We start from the raw sequence: 24,084 nt of genomic DNA on the forward strand, positions 1-24,084 counted from the left end.
CATTTTAATGGTTTAATCAAAAACATATCTAATTAATTGAATTCATAAAAACAACAATTTATTAATTTGTATACAATAATAGGGTGAAATTTTAATTTTATTTACTTATTTTACTAAATTCTGTGTTGTGTATTTTCATTTTTCTGGTAATCAAATGAAAGCGAAAACATTCATATATCTTTTATTCCAATGAAAATTAAACAAACCCTTTAATTTTTGTACATTCAACATGCTACACAACAGAAGTTTACTGTGTAACGAGCAATGTCACGGAATTCGTCAAATATTGAATTAATAAATCAAATGCAAGTCAGTACACTTCAATCAAACCGCGATATGGTCTAGTGTATGTGAATATTAAATGGCAAAAATACTATTTAGCTACTACAGACGACAACCGCGAGCGTTGCAGGTGCTTAAATAGCAAACTAGCAAACGAAACGCGCGTCTGCGCCGTTCATTCCGTCACATTCCGCGTTACAGTAAATTCCGTTTTTATGAATCGATTCGGTCCCCATTTTCTACATCGCCCTACTTTTGCTAAGAAGCACGTTCAACGTGGACGCACAGACAGTTGTCGTGGTAATGAACACCAGAGCAACCACTTGCGCGTCCGCACTGAACGCGCATCTCGCATTTAAAAAGCATTTTAGGGGGCCCTTGGCTTTTGGGGGCCCAAGGCGGTCGCCTACCTTTGCCTAAATGGTTAAGTCCGCCTCTGAATATGGTCATGCAGAATATGCACACTAATACACAGCCAATATGTTAATAATAGGCATACAAATAAGCAACTAGTTAATAGTGAGAATTGGCTTCTATACTAAAGTGTTACTGAAACTAGCATTATTTTTTATTCACTTAGGGTAACAACAGCAAAACTGAACTCGAACATAACATAAAATCTTGTAATAAACTGCAGCATTTTTGTAAGTATTTTACTTAAGTTTTCCGGCATTTCTTCATGAACTGACACCACACATTGAGCTTTGTAAAACATGTCAGCAATCATACAGGATCAGAATATCACACAAAAGCTGAAATGCACAATTACCTTGTCAAAGGATTTCCACTAAAATCTGCTACTTGGAGGGTTTTACAATATGAAATGCTTTCAGGGAGTTCCATAATGTCTGTGAGAAAAAAAGAAGAAGAAAAAAAAAAAGAGGAAACAGATTTAATCCACTTACAACAATAAAACCCTTGCTTTATTCAAAACAAAGGCCTTGTACCAAAACCTAGAGAGGATTTAAGGAATTACTGGTAAACTTCCAACATTAGGGCAGAGATGCTTTTAAGAAGCCTTCCTTTGACCACATTCTAAGTCAGCACAGCATGCATCCTTTACTGAAACATGCAAGCTCATTACTTATAATTACCTATCGGTAAGCCCCACCCCCCTTAGTTACTGTCGCTAACTCGGACAAACAAACGGAGTTGCTAACGGTTTTACAATGACAGCTGTCCCAAGATGTTTTTGATAAATCTTGGACACAGAAGGACCACCTCTTGTTGAGGAGCATTCAAGTGGGTCTTAAATATGCCATGGAGGGATCTATAAAAGATTTTTACGGTCGTCATGATCGCAGATGACAACATGCAGGATCAACACTATGTATCACAGGATACGATTAAATTCATTTACATTTACCCAGTTTAATATGGAGAGGCACTGAAATGTAGACCTTCGTTTATGTGTTTTTGTCCTACACAGTTAGCTATTCCGGTTTGTACGTTAGCGCAGACTCACAAACTTTGACATTAGCTAGTTTTAGCCAGAGATACCTTGCTGAAGCACAAGATGACATTAACGTTTGCTCGAGCAGATGAAAATTGTAACTTAAGTGTATGACAACCAGAAAAATTAAGATTTCTCCGTCTTGTTTGGGCTTAGGAAATGGAATAAAATAAATTCTATTGCCCATCCTCTCAGGATAGATGGAATCAGTGTTACAAGTACCCCAGGGCACATCGTTTTACCATTTTTTGTAGCACAAACACCATCAAACCGATGAGCGCTTCGGATCTTCCAATGTTTCTCTATGGCGCTGAAACCTAAAGATGTCAAACTGATACTCAACTGCTATTGGCTCATCTGCAATCGAGGGGAGGGGCTTACCAATAGGTCAATTATTCAATAATGAAACGACAATAAAATCTTTTTGTCAATAAAACTATTTCCTATCTTACTCAGCATCTGAGAGTGCTATACAGTTTTATACTAGTAGAGCACTGCATTGTAAGCTTAATGTTAATGCAACACTCAGCTGGAAGCAGCTGTGAGTTGCGTATCCTTCCAGTGAGGAGTGCTATAGAGTGTGACAGTATATTCACCCACTTTTTCAGAGGCCTTGGTTCCGGAAGTATTTATCCCATTCATTTTTCCCATAGGGACTTTTAAAAAGGCAACGTAATTTAAATATGTCTAACATAGTCTGGGAGCATTGGGAAATTTGCATTGCTTCACTGGAGTGGTCAGGCCACTTAAGTGTTCTTCTGCCGCAATTTCCTTATCGCGAGTCTCTGACTGCTGAACATTTCTGGGTAATGTAGTTTTTCCACCAGGAATTCCGCCGTTAAACATGAGTCGTTTAAAAATGAGTTGACGTAATGCTGGCTGATGGTTTCAACAAAAGCATATACCACTGATTAACAACCTCGTAGCTCACTGTAGGTTTGTCTTAGTTAAGTTAATGTTCTAAATCAATTTCCCCATAGGGCATTGGTCTCGAACTCAATTCCTGGAGAGCCACAGCTCTGCAGAGTTTAGCCCCAACTCACACCTGCTTGGAAGTTTCTAGTGATCCCGAAGAGCTTGATTAGCTGGATCAGGTGTGCTTGATTAGGGTTGGAGCTAAACTGTGCAGAGCGGTGGCCCACCAGGAATTGAGATTGAGACCAATGCCCTATGGAGAAATTGAATGAAATTTTTACTTGTACTGTAGAACATGACTGCGAAAAGAGCCGTAAATCTTTACAGGTTCCATTTCAGATGCTTCCTTACAGGATACAGAGACAGCAAGGTAGCTTACAGGGGTTTGGAACAAAGCCAGTATTTCAATCATTTATGTGTCGGCCATAAAAATGGTACTATACCTAAGAGAGATCAGAGTTCAACTACAATGTCAATTTATAAGGGAGGAACTTCCACAGCAAGACAGTGTGTAAACACACAAAGAGCATAAACCATTCTTAAAAAGGAATAGTTACATTACATTAATTACATTTAGTCATTTATCCAAAGTGACTTACAAATGAGGACAATGGAAGCAATCAAAATCAACAAAAGAGCACCCAAGAATGAAAATTCAAGACATTTATTCACCCTCATCGCTTCGCAAACCTGACTGTAAAGTACTTTTGTTTTTTTCAATATAACAAAAAAAATAAATAAATAAAATAAAATAAGGAACGCTGGAGTCCACACAACATTCAACCCCACTGACTTTAAATGTATGGACAAAAATCTCAAAATATTATCTATGCTGCATAGCAGAATAAATAAAGTCATACAGGTTTAGAAAGACATGCTGGAGAGTAAATAGGGGTAGAATTATATTTTTTCTTGAAATATAGCTTTAACAAAAGGTCATTTAAAATCACATGACACCACAAACCATGAAGTCTCATTTTAAAACTGCTGCTTGATCAAAAAAGGTAAAACTAGCTGAAACGAGAAGTGAATTTTGGGCGTGGAGACGCTGCGATCCAGGCTGGGAATTACTGTGGATGATGCTGAAAGGTTGTATGTAATTGCTGAGCACAGAAACCCAGCTGCTGAAATATGCAGGGCGTATGCTGGAAGCGTGTGGGAAGGGCGAGACACGGGAGGCCAAAGTTTTTCCACAGACACGTAGTACAGTAATTAAACAGTGGTCTGATAAAGCAAAGGGCTTCTTACCATTTCGAGAGATGTCTAGCTCTACGAGCTGGTTGAAGTTGGCTATATCCCCCGGCAGCCGCTGGATCTCATTGTCACTTAGGCCAAGTTTTCTCAGCTTAGTCAAATTGAAAAATTGCTGCAACAGAGCAAGAAACACCAATGAATTGCTTCTGCAGTTTGAAAAAGTCATGCACAATCACAGCACAATCAGGACTAGTGCTAGTAATTATACATGAAATCACAGAAATTAAATGATAAATGTAATTACATGTGACTTTTAAATCACAAAGAGTAAACGTGTACACAAAAGTGTAATGTACAGTATCAAATTATCAAATAATCAAATATTTATTTAGGCATATCGTATAAAAAAAAAACGCTTGATGGAAATGCTAACATCATAAGATGTGCATAAAAATACCTTATGCACTCAGTTGACGCAGATCATTTTTTATTCAATAGGAAGACATATGCATAAACTGTGACAAAAACACATTTATAGAATAAATTACTGGATGTGCAAAAAAAAGTAAAAAAATCATATGACTTCGCCTCAACAGCTCATGTGACGGCAGGAGAAATCATATTTTAATCGGGATCACAATTTCAGCTTCTCTTGAATTATTCAATTTGCATCTGTGATATTTACCTGCTGGTTATTTATCTTAAAAACATTCCATTTTATTTTGACATTTGCATTATATTGCATTGTTAACAAACCTCCACAAACTTTTATGGTTGTGGTTGCCAGATATGAACAATATAAATCCACCCAGTCAGAACGTTTCTCCTAAACCCATACATTTGCTCCCAGTTGTTCAATCAGTCTTCTCAACCTGGCAACCACGTGCATCTTCATATTACATAAAAAACACTGATGAGCTGAAAATGCCGGCAAAAAGTTGAGAAGTTTTGCTACAGTTAAGTGTAAAACAGCCAGTCGGTTTTCTTTCACATGATTAGATCTGTGAGCAATCCATGCATGCAAACATTCTCTTGACTTATATTTTTTGAGTATAATAATCGTGATTAACCATTTAACCATTATCGTGCAGCCCTGGTAGATCATGTGATTTGATAACTCGCCTAACAAGCAGACCAATCTCATAGTGCTATAAAATACCATTTTAGTCATTCTGAAATGCCAACGTCTGTGATCAAAATGATTTGGTTGTATATCATTATACCTCACTGAATTGTTCAGAGAATTAACTCCTGAAGTAATTTATTACGTGGGATGGAACTGAAATCTGTGCTTTATTTGCAAATGTTTTATGCAATGCAATATGCAAATTTTTCGCACCAGTTTAATTCATGCCTCAGTTCAAGATGGAACGGAACACTTGATTATCACATAACGAATATTATGCAGTATACAAACCTTTTCTTTTTTTAAATAATAAAAGGTAACAAGTTGTCATTGTTGTCACATGATCATAACATGGAAATAAATAGGCCTAATTATTTTTCATTTGGAATGCAATATTGCATAAAGCAGTCAAGTCAAGCGCAATGCATTGTGGGATTCCATACAGTATGCTTTGTTGTATAATGCATATTTTTCCAATGCAGTGGATTATTCTATGCATACAAAAATTGTGTACAGTATATACTGCAGAGATAGTAGGTTATATAGTACATTATTATGCCATTCCAAACATAGCCTATGCAAATCAACAGGGTGTTTAGAGAAGATTATGGGTAATTCTGATGCTCTACTGACTCACATTTGAGTATTATTGATGTGTTGGTCTAAAAGCACAAGACATACAAGATACACCACACAAAAATGGGCTACAAACAGAACCACATCCAGATATTCCACAATCAATTCACACAGAAAAAGAACTAAACTAGTTTATTAGGTGAGTAATTACTAATGTCCAGTGGCCTGGCAAAAGCAGCTCAGTGTATGGCTCTCTGTGATGTAATCAGCTATTCATGTCTATCTGCCTGACCTACTTGTTCAGTTCCTCCCACCTCTCACTGGCACCAGGACTGACATGAGGAAAAAGGTGCATTTGAAGCACCCCATAAATCAGCGCAGTCAGACGGAGAGCAGAGCCCGTTACAAACAAACAACCTGCCTGCATCTCTTCAGCAGTGCTTAAATTGTACCTCCTGCATGTTCAACTCAATCCTCTAAAGCATACTTGGCTCTAGATAACAATATTAGAAGATATAGCCCCAACGATCATTATCATGACGACCCTGAGCACTCGTGGTGTGTACAGCTCCACTGCCACTCACTGTAAACGGTAAAATGGTCTACCATTATCATTATGTCTTGTGGTCCAGTTGGAACCAAGCCAGGCTGCTGGCTGGTTCCTTCAGTAGTGGCCAGGAATAACATGTGAATGGCAATATAATTAACTAGCGCTCACTTAATACCATCCACGTTTCCTATAAGCACAGGAGTTCTAGCGAAGACAATGTGATTAATATTCATGAGCCCAGCCGCTTATCAGACCTTAGCATTCTATATTATTAGTAGTAGAATTAGTAGTAGTATTTTATTTATTTTTTTACAATAACACTAAATGACTTAAAGGTGGAATAAGCGATTTTTCAAAAACGCTTTAGAAAACTTATTCGGGCCGACTAGCAAAACAAACTTGTAGCCAATCAGCAGTAAGGGGCGTGTCTACTCATGATGTGGAGGAGAGAGCGTTCAGTGCTCACATTTGCGAGCCGAGCGACAGAAAGATAGAGATGGCAGATAAAAAAACAAAAGAGGAAAACATCTGCGGAACAAAAGAAGGCTTAAGGCAATAAGGCAAGAAGTAGGACCCGTGTAAATATCGGATCAGCTTTCCAGCGCTGGAGAGAACTCAAGGAGCGGAAGGCCTGCGATCGGACGCCGAGGTTGCTCTGTTTCTTCTCGATAAGTGAGTAACACCGTGTCTGCGCCGCAACAGCTAAAGTCTTGTCTAGTACACTGGATGCGTCACAGCGACCGTTGAAAATCATTAGAAATATGTCAATACGTCATAAATAGAAAGTAGCAGCGGTTTTCTGCCGGGGATTTGTCATGTCGTGCCGCGCTACATCCAGTGTAGACAATAGATAAGTATATACTGTATATCTATGGTGTAGACAGCATCACTGATTATAATGAGTTCCATAGTATTTTGTCATGCCGCGCCACTCGCGTTCGGTGTAGACACGGTGTAACATTGGTTTTGCTTTGTTTCACAGAACTAACCGTTGCCTGGGTTGCGTACGTGTGTAGCTCTCATGGTACTGTAATACACCGATCGGTCTGCACAGTCAGTCCGCGTCAAGTCGAACACACCCAGAGAGTGGCGCACACGTGATGCTGTAGTGTGAATGCGTCCCAGCCCCCTTAGATGTAAGGCTACATTTACACTGGTGCGTTTATGTTCTAAAATGAAAACTATCCTCATCGTACTGGCGTTTCCACTGCGTTTCAAGTCGGCTTTCCACTATCTCCGACAAACGACAAGTGACAGACAAGCGACAGAAATCATTCATTTCCAATGGAGAGTGGCGCGGGAGCTGTGTGGAAAATAGGTAAATCCGGCCCTGTCATCTAATGTGTGTTTTGGCCATGTAATGTTGCTGAAATTAAATATGTTATTACCTCTGAGTCAGAGCAGTGATCATGGAAGAGAGAACACAAGCAGACAGCGCCGGAAGCTGCTAATGCTCATCAGTAAATCAGTGGAAAATAAATAGAAATCATGATTCTGTCTGAGCTATGCGTTTTAAAACGAACACTTACTAGTGTAAATGTAGCCTAACAGATGTGTAAACTGAAGACTATTTGAGCTTTATTAAAACTATTTTGCACTGATTTATTGTATTGGTTACATTCTGTTCATTTGTGCAATGGCTCGGGAGATGAGTCTTTGAGTAACATCAACAAGCTGAAAAATAAAACCAATGTTTTTTTGTTAGATAATGTAATCTTGTTAAAATTGATTTCATAAAATTGGTATCGAAAAAAGTATCGTTCAGGAACCGGTATCGAAGTCAAGGTATCAGTATCGAAAATTTTTGAACGATACCCAGCCCTATCCAAATCCAAGTGTAAATCCAAAGTTTTTCCCAGTTGCGTCCATTGCTGGAGTGGTTAAGAAACTCTGCTCTCGTTATACAGTATAAGAGCGGCCTCTAGAGGTGAATCACTGATGCCTCCTGCTGTTTGTTTTGACACCGAATATTGACAACGAAATTGTATGTATACTGTACACTACGGTCCATGTTTTCATATCATAATAAAGTAATTAGTTTGTTGACTGCATTAGCAAAGAAAAACAGCAGTATGTTTGCCAACAAGGCTGAGAGGACGCAAACATTAGCTGTACCTCAAGCGGTTAAAACAATGTGACCAAAACACAAGCATGTCCGATGATTGTTGATTGTTACCATGCATTTGCATTAGTTTATGCCTGGTGGTCACTATTATGCATCCATTAAGTTAGCGATGTTGAAGATTTAAAGCTAGTGATATGAAAAAGCAAATATGTTCATGCAGCCAACAGAAACAGAAACAAATCAGAAACGTGGAATTTAAACTCATGTGTCAATTTGTTCATCCTTGAAGTGAACTTCTGCCTAGTTGGTGATGAAATAAACTGTTTTTGACCGCCGCTTGAATTAGAATTTCTGGTGTGTGATGCCTTTGAGTTGTCCTAGGTGCGACAGGACACAACGCTTCTAGTCCGTTATGAGACCGTCATATTTTGTTATTTTGGGAAGATAAACAAGTGTTCTAATATAGAAGCAAAGTGTGAGAGCATACATGCCACACAATATGTGTATGTTATTTTACTGCTTCAACCTTTGCGTAGATCAGGGCTGGGCGATATGTCAAAAATATCTTATCGATAATCGCCTTTAAAAATATTGTGATATCCGATAATATCGTCTACCTAAGCCCCACCTCCACCACACCCCGCCCCCACCAAAACAACATTGCTGACATGCATCATAAACACACACCATGTTCAGTTTGGTCTTAATTATTGCCACAAAGTTTGGTTTTACTTTTCTTCATTTGTGCTTAAACTAACAGAAAACATTAGCTTTGCTGTTATTTTGGTGTTGCTAATAATTTCCACTCTGTTCATATCAAATTTGTGTTTGAAATGAATTTCGTTTTGTGAGGAGAACTGTTCAGGAAAAATAATAGAAGCCAATTTTAAGTTCACCATGGTGAAGTTGGACATTCTGGCGGTGATTGTAAGAATGATAAATGCATGTTGATGTCATATAATAATGTCTTTAATAAAATGTGCATATTTTCCGATGTTTCTCTTTCTTTTTGGCATTATCGCCCGTGTAGACATTTCATGATGGTAAGTTTAATTTCCTTAATTATAACAATTGCAGCGTTGTTTTTAAACTTGTAGTCAAGCTATAACGTATTTGATATTTATCATGTATGACTAAAATCATGCAGGGATTAAAAATTAATTCTGAGCAAAAAACTTTTTCTTTCTGGTAGCCTACTAGTTCGGAGGTCTCTTTTGGCCATTTTTAATGAAATAAAAATAACTGCTTTATTTATTTAGAAGCAGGGCAATTTAAATTTCATTTTTGTATTGTAATTTTTATAATTTTTATTTTATTAATCAAAATACAACGCCCACAAAATAATATTCAGTGTTTGGCTGCCGAATCTCCAAATGCGTGCATGTTGAGGGGTGAGCTGAGATATAATACTATAATGTCTTCAGCCGTTTGCAACCAATCTTTATAGTTTTGTTGCAAATTAATTCAGAATTTATAGTGCTATATATCAGCTTAATTAAACAATTATATTGTATACACGGTATAAAAAATCTGTAAAAATATTGCACTGAAATGTGCGCTGATAGTGCGTATTTTAATTATACCTGTCATGCTTGTGGTTTTTCATCATTATGCAGTCTATTTAAATAAATATTCAGAAACACATGCAGTGCTACTTTTAGTATTTTTTTCTGTTTAACTTTTATTAAACTGCAGATCAAAATAGAATAGGCCTATATCCTAAATAAAGGATAAATTATATTGGAACGCATCTCCAAAATAATCGCATACACAGATGCACATTGCCATTACAGTAGTCAGCGTCGAACAACAGGCAAATAAAATATAAAATGAGGTTACAAAAGTGATTCAGTCAAGATCAGTGAGGGATTTTCTTTTCTTTCGTTCTTTAAATTAACATTAATGACTGGCGGCTGCGGCTGCTGTCAATGCAGGGATCCAATACACCCTTGTTTTCTTTCTCAGCTCTTTACCTTTTGAAATCACAATAAAAGCGCATACAGAAATCGAGAAGCAGGATCGAAATGTAATTTTATAACAAGTATTCCTGATTCCTGACCTTATGCATCTGATCTGATTTCCGAAATTGGAATAGCTTCCTACTAAATTATTTCATTCTTGCATGCAAAAAGACCTGTATGGTGACTATGGGGCTATGTAAAATATTTTTTACAACTTACTAGGTTTATCATTTGTCATTTTTTTCCGATAATGTCGATAATCGTCTGTTACCTGACTGTTGACTTCGGCATCGCGACACTTAAGAGACATCGTCGATATACAATAATAATTTATAATTGAATAATTTATGCATTTAACAGACGCTTTTATCCAAAGTGACTTACAGTGCATTCAGACTATACATTTTTAACCAGTATGTGTGTTCCCTGGGAATTGAACCCACGACCTTTAGCGCTGCTAACGCAATGCTCAACCGCTGAGCCACGGGACACAATAATCGTATGATCGATAATATCATCATATCGCCCAGCCCTAGTGTAGATATTTAAAGATGCCCATCTTTAAGCATAACTGTTTATATGAAATGGTAACAGTTCATAATAACAGTCCATTTGTAACATTAACTAAGATTAATAAATGCTGTAAAAGTTTTATTCATTGTTTAAGTCTGTTAATTTTGACTTGGTAATACATTTTCAAATTAAAAAATTGCATCTGTTAACCTTAGCTAATGCACTATGAACTTAACATTAATGATCTAATATTATATATATATATATTAGGGCTGTCAGTATAACGCGGTTGACGCACTGGCCCTGCCCCCAAACCTGTACGTCATCTTACATTTCATACAGTTGACTGTTGACAAATATGATGCAGGGCAACAACTCCTTAAATGCAGTTGTGCCCTAAAATTCAAGAAAACGGTGCAAAATAAAATGCCCCTGTATGAGTTTTTGACTCGAGAGCAATATCACACGAGTGCTGATTTTGTCCAGAATACCACGAGTGCAAATGTGATTTTATACAACAGTTCAGTAAATAAGAAGTTGATATTGCGTTATATTATAAACGCATGTGTTTTTACTCAATTTTGCAGAGAACATTACCTAAAGCCACAGCAGAATTGTTCCGCATCTCTGAGCAACACAGCTGTGTTTAGTTTCTGAATGAATCCGCGTTTTGAACCAATGATTCAAATCCCCATTCATAAAGAGAGCCATTTAGGCCTACTTCATTCCTGAATGAATCAGCCGTTAAATGAATGACTCAAAGACATTTACCGCCACCTGCTGGCAGATTTAATTTCTTATTTGGAATATCATTTCATTAAAAAAAATTTAAATAATGAAAACATTAAAGGTATAGTTCACCCAAAAAAAATTTAATTCTGTCATTATTTACTCACCCTCATGTTGTTTCAAACTTTTCTTTAGTGGAACATGAAATAATGTATTTTGAAGACTGTTGGTAATAAAACTGTTTGGGTAAATTACTTTCATTGTATGAACAAAAAATACTGCGATGTTTTTCAAAGTATTTTTTTTGTGTGCGTGTTCCATAGTTTATGTCAGGCCGTTGTAGCCTGAATGTTTGTGTATTAAATTTTATGTTGAATTAAATAATTAAAATATTTATTTCTAAAACTACAATTTATCAAACAGGAATTGTGTGTGCTCAAAAAGAACCGAAGGAAGAAGGATGAGTTCTCAGGTGCATAGAACAAAAAGAAGAAAGTTTTACTCCAACAGGTAGCTGAAATTGTCCGCACACTGGAAAAATCCAATCAGACCAAAAAAGGTCTACCAAAAATATAGTTTTTTATTTTCCATATGCAAAAGTGAAAAAGTGACAAAAGTGCAAAGTGTCTTAAAAACAGAAAAAAGAGCACACGTTTCAGCCTATGCTTTCTTCAATGCTCATGAAGCATTTGCCATTTGTAATGTCAACTTGATACTTTCTCATTTAACACAAAAAAAGCTTTAAATATTAAAAAAAATTTAAATAATGAAAACATTAAAGGTATAGTTCACCCAAAAAAAATTTAATTCTGTCATTATTTACTCACCCTCATGTTGTTTCAAACTTTTCTTTAGTGGAACATGAAATAATGTATTTTGAAGACTGTTGGTAATAAAACTGTTTGGGTAAATTACTTTCATTGTATGAACAAAAAATACTGCGATGTTTTTCAAAGTATTTTTTTTGTGTGCGTGTTCCATAGTTTATGTCAGGCCGTTGTAGCCTGAATGTTTGTGTATTAAATTTTATGTTGAATTAAATAATTAAAATATTTATTTCTAAAACTACAATTTATCAAACAGGAATTGTGTGTGCTCAAAAAGAACCGAAGGAAGAAGGATGAGTTCTCAGGTGCATAGAACAAAAAGAAGAAAGTTTTACTCCAACAGGTAGCTGAAATTGTCCGCACACTGGAAAAATCCAATCAGACCAAAAAAGGTCTACCAAAAATAGTTTTTTATTTTCCATATGCAAAAGTGAAAAAGTGACAAAAGTGCAAAGTGTCTTAAAAACAGAAAAAAGAGCACACGTTTCAGCCTATGCTTTCTTCAATGCTCATGAAGCATTTGCCATTTGTAATGTCAACTTGATACTTTCTCATTTAACACAAAAAAAGCTTTAAATAATCTTTTGTGGGTATTTTCAGTCAAATATATTTTAAAAATTAAATTAAAACTTTTAATCGACTGACAGCCCTAATATATACATATATATATATATATATAGTAGTGATGCACGATATTATCGGACTGATATCGGAATCGGACGATAATGACTTTAAATGTAAATATCGGCATCGGCCCGATATGAAAAATTATACCGATGTGTCTTGCCGATAAGAGGAATTCTTAACTCGCATGTGCTCAGGGTGTGCTAGCGATTAGATCAGGTCAGCAGTGTGGCTCATTCTTGAAGCAAAGTTTTGTCTGAATGATGATTAGATTGACTGTTTGGATTGCTGCATTTAATCTGTGAATGCATGTACAGAATGACGCGTTCGGTGTATGATAGAGTAAACAGTAATAGTGCAGCGGCAGCGGCAGCCTCCCCCAGGTCCTAATGCCCGCTCAGTAAGGAGTTTTATTCTGTAGGGGGCGCTGTTGGCCTACTTCGAATTAAATTAAAAGTAAAATAGCCTACACAAATAACACTTAGACTGCGTTTCTTATTAAATAAAGCAGTAATTGATGTCATAAAATAATGAGTATGTTTTGATTTAAAGGTCAGAAGCTATAGCTTACATGAAAAAAAATCTAAATAATTTTATATATACCGATTTATTCATTAATGTGTAATATGTTTTATTTTTTAAACAAATCATAAGCTCTAAAAGATTTTCAGAACTTTTACAACTCATTTGCTTTAGAACATCTACAAATGTTAAATCTTAAAATAAAATGTTAGGGTTAACCTTGCATCTTTCTGGGGGGGAAAATGCAGCGATTGATATATAGTTTATTTATAGTTATTTTCAAAGCTTCAATGTACTGTCAAAAAACCTTCATTATTGTTTATTTAATTCTAACAAATAAGTTAGAAACAAGTTAAAAATTTCAGGAGAGACTTGGTGTTGTTTCCAAACAAAAGGAAATATATAGTGGTTGACCGATATATCGGCTGATATTTGGCATTTTTTAAATATCGGCATCGCCCGTTAAGTTTTTTGGGCGATGCATTTGAGGACGTAGAACGGTTAAACAAAGGATTTAAAATGTATACAAAAAGTCTAATAATGATTGCTTTTATATTATTAGTAAGAGAAAGGCAAACATTATAATAGTTTCTTGTTTGCCGTCAACTGAAATTCATTTAAACAAATCTTTAAATGTCTAATAAACATTAATTTCAAAAACCTTGCAAACTTAGTCGGATTCTGTTGTGAGATCTTGTGAAGTGTGCATTTGTATTCTGCATGATCGTGTGTTCTCTGCGTGACGGTCGATCCGTGCGAATTGAACGCGGACAGGAGGAGAGTTCAGCTTCACTGGAGACGCGTGTTCGATTTAAAATGATGCTGCGCTTTATGCATTTGCCCGCTGTCATATTCATGTAATTTTCACTGTGTGCTGTATGTAAAATGAGTGTCACCTTGGCTTTATTTGAAAAAATATGATTAATGCACACAAACTTCCCATAATACTGAGTGCCCTGTTGCTTACAGTGTTTACTTCCTTTTTAATTATATTTTTATTAAATATTTATTTATTTGTGAAAAATACTTTGTCATCTAAAGTATAAGAATGTTTATTCAACATTTATTTTTTCATAAATTTTCTTAAATCTGAATTAAAATAAATAAAATTATATCGGCTTTATATCGGCCACCCTGCTTTCCAAGATATCGGCATCGTCTGTCAAAAAACCAATATCGTCGACCATTAGAAATATATCGTATCGGGCAAAATGAGTTGAAAAATATCGGCATATCAGATATTCAGTTCATGTAAATGACACACGCGCATGGTGCTGCTGCTTACGTTCAACACGCACATGCATCAGCCTGCGCATGTGTCGTTTACATGAAGTGGAAGCAAGCGCATGTGGCGTGATACTCTCCACAATGGCGGCGCACCGCTGCTGACAGGATGAGGAGAAGAATTGTTTAATAAAGTCATGATTTTTCTTTTCAGAAAGTATTCTCGTAGCTTCGTAAAATAACGGTTTAACCCCTGATGTCACATGGACAATTTTACCGATTTCCTTGCAACGTTTCTGGACCTGGAAACATTGCAGTTGTGTTGCTGTCTATGGAGGGCCTGAGAGCTCTCAGATTTTTATTTTTTTTTGGGATACATTTTTTTTATGGTTTTTGCATAGAAAGGGTCATACACAATTGTATATATTTGCTTCTTCAAAATATACAGAACAAACTGCCCCTCTGAACCCCTCCAAACACCTACCCCCACCCCCCAGCGATCCCCCAAGTCCAGGCCACCTTACAATAAAATTGCAACCAAAACAAATTGCCGGCAAAAAAATAATTACAATAAATCATAATAACTAAATACAATAATAAAATAACAATTTAAAAATTTATAATATAAAATAAAATAAATAAATAAATACAAAATACAGATACAGTCTGCAATATGACAAACTTAGGATAAATAAAGCAGCACATAGATCATCAGATGTTGAAAATTCCAATTATACCCAAATTCAAATCTACCATCTTGAAGTTTTTCTGTCAATCCATCTGCAACAACTTTCCATGCCTCAAGGGTTGAAGAGCTCTCTGACTTAATCAGAAGAAATATCTTAATTTGTGCTACGAAGATGAATGAAGGTCTTATGGGTTTGGAACGACATGAGGGCAAGTAATTAATGACAGAATTTTTGGGTGAACTATCCCTTTAATATAAGCCATCGCATTTAGTGGTCGACCGATATTGGTTTTTTTGACAGCCGATGCCGATATCTTGGAAAGCAGGGTGGCCGATGGCCGATATAAATTTATCAAACAGGAATTGTGTGTGCTCAAAAAGAACCGAAGGAAGAAGGATGAGTTCTCAGGTGCATAGAACAAAAAGAAGAAAGTTTTACTCCAACAGGTAGCTGAAATTGTCCGCACACTGGAAAAATCCAATCAGACCAAAAAAGGTCTACCAAAAATAGTTTTTTATTTTCCATATGCAAAAGTGAAAAAGTGACAAAAGTGCAGTGTCTTAAAAACAGACCAAAGAGCAGACGTACCATTAAACGTACCATATTGATATAAAAAAGCAAAGAGAAAGAATTCCTTGAAATATTTCTTTCTGTCTGTCTTTGTGAATATGGATCTTTTGTGGGTATTTTCAGTCAAATATATTTTAAAAATTAAATTAAAACTTTTAATCGACTGACAGCCCTAATATATACATATATATATATATATATAGTAGTGATGCACGATATTATCGGACTGATATCGGAATCGGACGATAATGACTTTAAATGTAAATATCGGCATCGGCCCGATATGAAAAATTATACCGATGTGTCTTGCCGATAAGAGGAATTCTTAACTCGCATGTGCTCAGGGTGTGCTAGCGATTAGATCAGGTCAGCAGTGTGGCTCATTCTTGAAGCAAAGTTTTGTCTGAATGATGATTAGATTGACTGTTTGGATTGCTGCATTTAATCTGTGAATGCATGTACAGAATGACGCGTTCGGTGTATGATAGAGTAAACAGTAATAGTGCAGCGGCAGCGGCAGCCTCCCCCAGGTCCTAACGCCTGCTCAGTAAGGAGTTTTATTCTGTAGGGGGCGCTGTTGGCCTACTTCGAATTAAATTAAAAGTAAAATAGCCTACACAAATAACACTTAGACTGCGTTTCTTATTAAATAAAGCAGTAATTGATGTCATAAAATAATGAGTATGTTTTGATTTAAAGGTCAGAAGCTATAGCTTACATGAAAAAAAATCTAAATAATTTTATATATACCGATTTATTCATTAATGTGTAATATGTTTTATTTTTTAAACAAATCATAAGCTCTAAAAGATTTTCAGAACTTTTACAACTCATTTGCTTTAGAACATCTACAAATGTTAAATCTTAAAATAAAATGTTAGGGTTAACCTTGCATCTTTCTGGGGGGGAAAATGCAGCGATTGATATATAGTTTATTTATAGTTATTTTCAAAGCTTCAATGTACTGTCAAAAAACCTTCATTATTGTTTATTTAATTCTAACAAATAAGTTAGAAACAAGTTAAAAATTTCAGGAGAGACTTGGTGTTGTTTCCAAACAAAAGGAAATATATAGTGGTTGACCGATATATCGGCTGATATTTGGCATTTTTTAAATATCGGCATCGCCCGTTAAGTTTTTTGGGCGATGCATTTGAGGACGTAGAACGGTTAAACAAAGGATTTAAAATGTATACAAAAAGTCTAATAACGATTGCTTTTATATTATTAGTAAGAGAAAGGCAAACATTATAATAGTTTCTTGTTTGCCGTCAACTGAAATTCATTTAAACAAATCTTTAAATGTCTAATAAACATTAATTTCAAAAACCTTGCAAACTTAGTCGGATTCTGTTGTGAGATCTTGTGAAGTGTGCATTTGTATTCTGCATGATCGTGTGTTCTCTGCGTGACGGTCGATCCGTGCGAATTGAACGCGGACAGGAGGAGAGTTCAGCTTCACTGGAGACGCGTGTTCGATTTAAAATGATGCTGCGCTTTATGCATTTGCCCGCTGTCATATTCATGTAATTTTCACTGTGTGCTGTATGTAAAATGAGTGTCACCTTGGCTTTATTTGAAAAAATATGATTAATGCACACAAACTTCCCATAATACTGAGTGCCCTGTTGCTTACAGTGTTTACTTCCTTTTTAATTATATTTTTATTAAATATTTATTTATTTGTGAAAAATACTTTGTCATCTAAAGTATAAGAATGTTTATTCACCATTGATATTTTCATAATTTTCCTTAAATCTGAATTAAAATAAATAAAATTATATCGGCTTTATATCGGCCACCCTGCTTTCCAAGATATCGGCATCGTCTGTCAAAAAACCAATATCGTCGACCATTAGAAATATATCGTATCGGGCAAAATGAGTTGAAAAATATCGGCATATCAGATATTCAGTTCATGTAAATGACACACGCGCATGGTGCTGCTGCTTACGTTCAACACGCACATGCATCAGCCTGCGCATGTGTCGTTTACATGAAGTGGAAGCAAGCGCATGTGGCGTGATACTCTCCACAATGGCGGCGCACCGCTGCTGACAGGATGAGGAGAAGAATTGTTTAATAAAGTCATGATTTTTCTTTTCAGAAAGTATTCTCGTAGCTTCGTAAAATAACGGTTTAACCCCTGATGTCACATGGACAATTTTACCGATTTCCTTGCAACGTTTCTGGACCTGGAAACATTGCAGTTGTGTTGCTGTCTATGGAGGGCCTGAGAGCTCTCAGATTTTTATTTTTTTTTGGGATACATTTTTTTTATGGTTTTTGCATAGAAAGGGTCATACACAATTGTATATATTTGCTTCTTCAAAATATACAGAACAAACTGCCCCTCTGAACCCCTCCAAACACCTACCCCCACCCCCCAGCGATCCCCCAAGTCCAGGCCACCTTACAATAAAATTGCAACCAAAACAAATTGCCGGCAAAAAAATAATTACAATAAATCATAATAACTAAATACAATAATAAAATAACAATTTAAAAATTTATAATATAAAATAAAATAAATAAATAAATACAAAATACAGATACAGTCTGCAATATGACAAACTTAGGATAAATAAAGCAGCACATAGATCATCAGATGTTGAAAATTCCAATTATACCCAAATTCAAATCTACCATCTTGAAGTTTTTCTGTCAATCCATCTGCAACAACTTTCCATGCCTCAAGGGTTGAAGAGCTCTCTGACTTAATCAGAAGAAATATCTTAATTTGTGCTACGAAGATGAATGAAGGTCTTATGGGTTTGGAACGACATGAGGGCAAGTAATTAATGACAGAATTTTTGGGTGAACTATCCCTTTAATATAAGCCATCGCATTTAGTGGTCGACCGATATTGGTTTTTTTGACAGCCGATGCCGATATCTTGGAAAGCAGGGTGGCCGATATAAAGCCGATATAATTGTATTTATTTTAATTAATATTTAAGAAATTTTAAATCATTTGAAAATGGATAAAAAAATTTATTAAACAATGTATTAGTAATTTAATAGTATGTAAAATAAACACACTTATACTTTAGATGACAAAGTATTTTTCACAAATAAATAAATATTTCAAAAGTAAGTAAACACTGTAAGCAACAGAGCACTCAGTATTCTGGGAAGTTTGTGTGCACTGGGAATCATATTTTTTCAAGGTAACACTCATTTTACATACAGTACACAGTGAAAATGACATGAATATGACAGTGGGCAAAGCACAGCATAATTTGAAATTGCAAATTTAATTAGCATTTAATTCACACCGAAAGTCACGCAGCGAACACGCGATCATGCAGGATAGCCTACACATGCACACTTCACACTTCTTCTATCTGTATAGACCCTTTTTCTGTTAGTAAACATTGTGATATTTTTCTGTGGACGGAGCTTAGGTGGAGGCAGAACGATTCCCCTGACCGCTTCACTAATGCTAGCTATGAAGTTGGTTTTTTTACAATGACTGGGGAAAATCCGATTTTACCTGCATATGTAAGGTCACTCACAGTCTGGGGCCGCGATTGTTATTTGAAAAGGTTAACTTTAACGGATGAAACCAGATCGGCCGACCCATACATGCTCACTCAAAGCTTGGTCGATCTGACAGGATTAACGTTACCGGTTGAGTGACTCACATCTAACGTGTAAAGTAAAGACAATCTCACCATGTCTATCTAGTCATGAAGATGTATATACATTTCAATTTCAGCAGGCAACTATTTTTACAGCTACATTATTATTCCAGCCACAATTAATCACAACAATGCATATACAATTACAAATTATTAAACATATAAATCGTCAGTTTGTTGTTTTACACACATGCACAGACATTATTTCATACACGACATAGTCGTGAGATACATAAGAAATCTTCAGACTCACCCATAATAACAAAAGACAATACTTCATTGAACCTTTTCTGATTAGAAGTGTGCACTGCAAACGCGAGCATTTTTGACGATCGTTTCTGTTTATTCCGCTTGTTTTATCGTGTTTAACCACAGCTGTCGTCAGTTTTTTTGTCTGGCAGTGGCAGCAGGTATGCGATAACATTTCTAATTTGAGGCTGTATTATGTTGATTCTGGCATCCAACATCACAACAATATGGTATTTTAAGCTCCTTATGTAGCCATATCTGTGCTAGTTTGAATTGGCCGCCTCCAGTTTTTTCAGTTTTAGAAATATGGTAATAATCAAACATAATAACTAGAGAATCAGCAATACAATAATACAACTGCCATCTGACATTTGTGTACATGGACACAGGCATCCTCCAATACTGAAAATAAATAATTAAGTTGTCCTAGGGATTGATAAAATTTGTTTTAGTTTTTTCCCAAATTCCATTTTTTCTGTTTTTATTTTTCTGGAAGCTTCCGTGATTTAATAATTTTAAAAAGAGAGTTGATATCATGAAACTTATATAACCCAACAACAATTTTTTTTTTGTATCTTTTTTTCTCAAATACTGTGTTTCACATTTACACTTCAGAATTATAATTTAATTGTAATAATCAGGTCTAATCAATTTAATTATTAAAACTTTCCAAATTAACAACTTAACACTTTTACAGTAACACTGCCCTATGTTTTATGTGTTTTTAGAAAATCTGTGCTGTCTGTTTTAATTATTCTGAATATATCATAACAGTGGTAATCAAATGAAGGCATAACACGTTGACAATCTAATTAATCTTTTGTTAAAAGTGAATTGCTTCAGTATGTGTAGTAGACAAAAGTGTGCCAGTTAAAAATTGCCAAATTCCATGACATTCAAAATAAATTCTATTTTTATGACTGGATTCTGTCGGCTTTTCCGCATAGCATTGGGCCTCATCATCCCTACTCTAACCTAAGCTTTATCAGTGGCACCAATGCAGCTACGTAATCATTTGCTACTCGTTAACACGTTAACGTCCCCTTTAAATAACGTGACGGTCTGCCCTCTGCTCCCATTAAGCGCTGTTGGAAGTGAATTAATTGATTCAGCATTTCGACACCTCCATGGCCCTGTTCAGGAGCCCAACTAACCAAGTTATGAATGAGTTAGGGTTAGGGTAACCCTAACCCTATGCCAGAATAACAAACAGGCCATTATCAAAAAGAGATTTCTCAATTTCTCAAAAAGAGAAATACTTATTTTCAGTATTGGAGGATGCTCTTCTTGTTTTCAGTCTCTCTTCTCACTCTGCAATCAAAACGTTAGTGCTGCACAGGAAGAGAAAATGGTCTAGACAACAGACACAGAAAGCTCCCAGACTGCAACAGGTTTGGCACTTTAGACTCGCAAGTCCACACCACACTCATCTCAGTACTTCCTTTGCTATTGCTTGCTATTGTAGCCTGTGAGAGTGTTGTCAGGCGGACACATCGTTGAGGAGGAACACTGAACCTGTTCTTCCTGTTAATGAAGCTGGGCGGCTGTCACCCCTCCTCCACCACCCTTCAGCCAGCAAATACTAGTTTACATTAACCTTAACTAGGGCTGCACAATTAATCGAATTTCTAATCGCGATTACAATCATGGATGCCACAATTACGTAATCGTTCAAAGCGGTAATTAATCGTTCAAAGTCCACCTATGTTATTCTGTGTGCTTAAGATGCTTTTTTCTTCTTTCTACATGTTATCTTAAGGGTTTTTCCATTGTTTTAATTTTAGTATATCACTATAAAACCATTTATATTTTTACTTTTTTTTTAATTTAAATTAGAAACCAATCCGATGTATAGTTGACATTTGAGGCTTAATACTATAGAAAAGCACTAAAGGTTTTTCAGTTAGAGTGTTTTCAGCTTGTTTATTTTCATATAATAATACGGCATGCAGTTGCATCAAACAATGGTATAAACATCATTCAACGTAAATTGCGATAATCGTAATTAATAAATCGCAATTACAATTTCAAGGGAATAATCGAAAATTATGATTTTTGTCATAATCATGCAGCCCTAACCTTAACCCCTCTGTCAATATTTGAAGCCTGATTGGATTACAGAAATACAGTGAGACACAAAGCAAAATCACTTAAAAAGTCCATCTAAGCTGTAAAAATCCCATAGCTATTTTTAATGATCAAACCAGTTTCCTTTAACTAGAAATCATTAAATGCTCTCAAAAGTTTCAATCCAAATGTAAAAAAAATTTGAGGCTTATGCTAGGTTTATCAGCACTTATTTCCAAAGATAACGTATAACGAAGCTTAATTTACTTAATCATCTTAATCTAAATCGATTTACTTGCCAACTATATAGTAGGTAAAAAAAAGAAAAGAGCAGTATGTCTGAATTCATTTTATTCATAAAACAGTAGGCTTTTTTTTTTTGCCCAACTTACAATATAACTGACAATATTAACTTACTGATTTTAACACAGCAGTTAAACAATAATAATAACGAATTTGTAAATGTGCTGATATTCTGGAAAACCGCTCTCTTCATTTTCAAGACATTCTGCATTTCAATTGGCTACATCAAGTGAAAGTGAGCACCGTGACTTTTGTTTGTTTGTTTACGGCTTCAGCTCACACGCCGCTACACACAATTACATTTACACAACTGCAGACAATACATATCGCACACCCCTACACTCCTAGACATTGTTTCACATAAAAAAGGCTTAGCCAAGCTTGCTGAGAGAGCAGTGACGCAGACTAGTATCAGACTAGTAAGCTGCATCTGACTCTGGTTCCCCCACACACACACACACATCTTTCGTCACGATTAACTCTCCTCACTGCATTCCTCACATTTTAGGCCAAACAAGAAGTCTCAGCTTCCAGGAAATCTCCACGATGAGAGCTTTCACATACAAACCGACGAGAAACAGGCTTTAAGATGTGTGTTTTCCCTTTATTCTCGTGCTCAGTCTAAATTGCACGCTTTTGACTTGGATATGGGCTCTTGACTATATGCCCCGCAGTCACATTGGGTCCACATGGCAAAAAGGAGAGTGAAAAGTCCAACCATTAACTAAATGTATTGGTTGCTCTCAAAACAAATGTCTTACTTCAGACTTCACCAAACAAACAGCAGGAGTCGACAAACGAAGACGTCAAGCAGCACATTCTCAACAATTCGGAGCAATCAGGTGTTTTGTTCTGGTCAAGAATATATGCATACATACAGACTCAGATACATGAGTTTAAAAAGAAAGCTTCAAAAACGAATTCACTGATCATCTCCCTCTCAATGAGCTGTTGACCACAAATGGCCAAGTCATTGAGTCAGTGCAGTGAACGCAAGAACTGGATCGAGAATAACTTTTGTGAAGTAGACAAAGTAGATCCAACTCTGAAATGAATGATTCATTAACCAGTTGGATATTGCTAAAAACACGTTGGCCTAAATGATATGCCACTCTTTTTTCTTTTACGTTTGATAAAATAAAAAAGCGATACATTTTTCCCATATCGCCTACCCCAATCTCTACTTTTAGCACTGTTCCTCACACGAAACTATAGTGCGCCTTTAGAAGAACTGGGATAGAGCACATGCATTGTGTGGACTACTTTTTATGATACTTTCATGGTGTCTAAAATCTTCTTGCCTCAGTGAAAGCTTCATTTATTTTATGCGCGGAAAAGAGCAGCCAGAACATTATTCAAAGTTCCTCCTTTTGTGAACAACATGAAAGCAAGTAAATGTAGACAGAATTTCCATGAACTGTGCACTGAACTAAAGTTAAACTGTTTCTGTTAAAAGTATTAATTGGACAATAGATTTCGAAGCTACTGAAAATCAAGATGAACGTGCTCAGACACGAATAACTGAATTCGATAGTTAACGCAGCTTCTTACAATACATGGTTAAAAACCGGAATGCACTCCGTTCAACCACTCAAGCTTGATACGTGGCCAATTTACTGGCGTTTCATGCTTCCACATGTCTGTAATAAAACACAGCTTTAACTTTTTTTTTTATCTCAGCAAAGATTTATACAAGACCAATACTATTAATAGGACAAAAACTTTTGCCCTCCACTGCTCTGTTCTAAGAGAGTTGTTTATGTTTTTGTCGTAAAGATTGTACAAGGACAACTGTAATTGCATACAAGCGTGAGAGGGAAAAGGCTTTTTAAATTGATGCACTGCAGCAAGAGGTCGAGGAAGTTGTCCTGTGTCAGCCGTTTTCTTTCACTGCATTATTCAGCCTATTAAAATGCATTTAGAATGATCACAAATGATGGCAGAAAATGTATATATTTATACCACTTCATATAGTTATTCAATTTCACACGAAGAGTGCTGT

General features: G+C 36.0%; 1 protein-coding gene across 1 annotated transcript in view; it reads right to left on the bottom strand.

Annotated features, from left to right (window-relative positions):
* LOC107570557 (leucine-rich repeat-containing protein 1) overlaps nucleotides 1–24,084 on the bottom strand; it is a 55,565-nt gene that overhangs the window by 29,523 nt on the left and 1,958 nt on the right. The window contains exons 2-3 of the mRNA XM_016256791.1: nucleotides 3,899–4,016; nucleotides 1,052–1,130 (exon numbers count right to left, since the gene is read on the bottom strand). Of these exons, the coding sequence (XP_016112277.1) occupies nucleotides 1,052–1,130; nucleotides 3,899–4,016 (197 nt within the window). The remainder of the gene's footprint in view (nucleotides 1–1,051; nucleotides 1,131–3,898; nucleotides 4,017–24,084) is intronic.

Source organism: Sinocyclocheilus grahami, unplaced genomic scaffold, assembly GCF_001515645.1.
Source record: "Sinocyclocheilus grahami isolate Dianchi unplaced genomic scaffold, SAMN03320097.WGS_v1.1 scaffold1475.1, whole genome shotgun sequence".
Taxonomy (NCBI): Eukaryota; Metazoa; Chordata; class Actinopteri; order Cypriniformes; family Cyprinidae; genus Sinocyclocheilus; species Sinocyclocheilus grahami.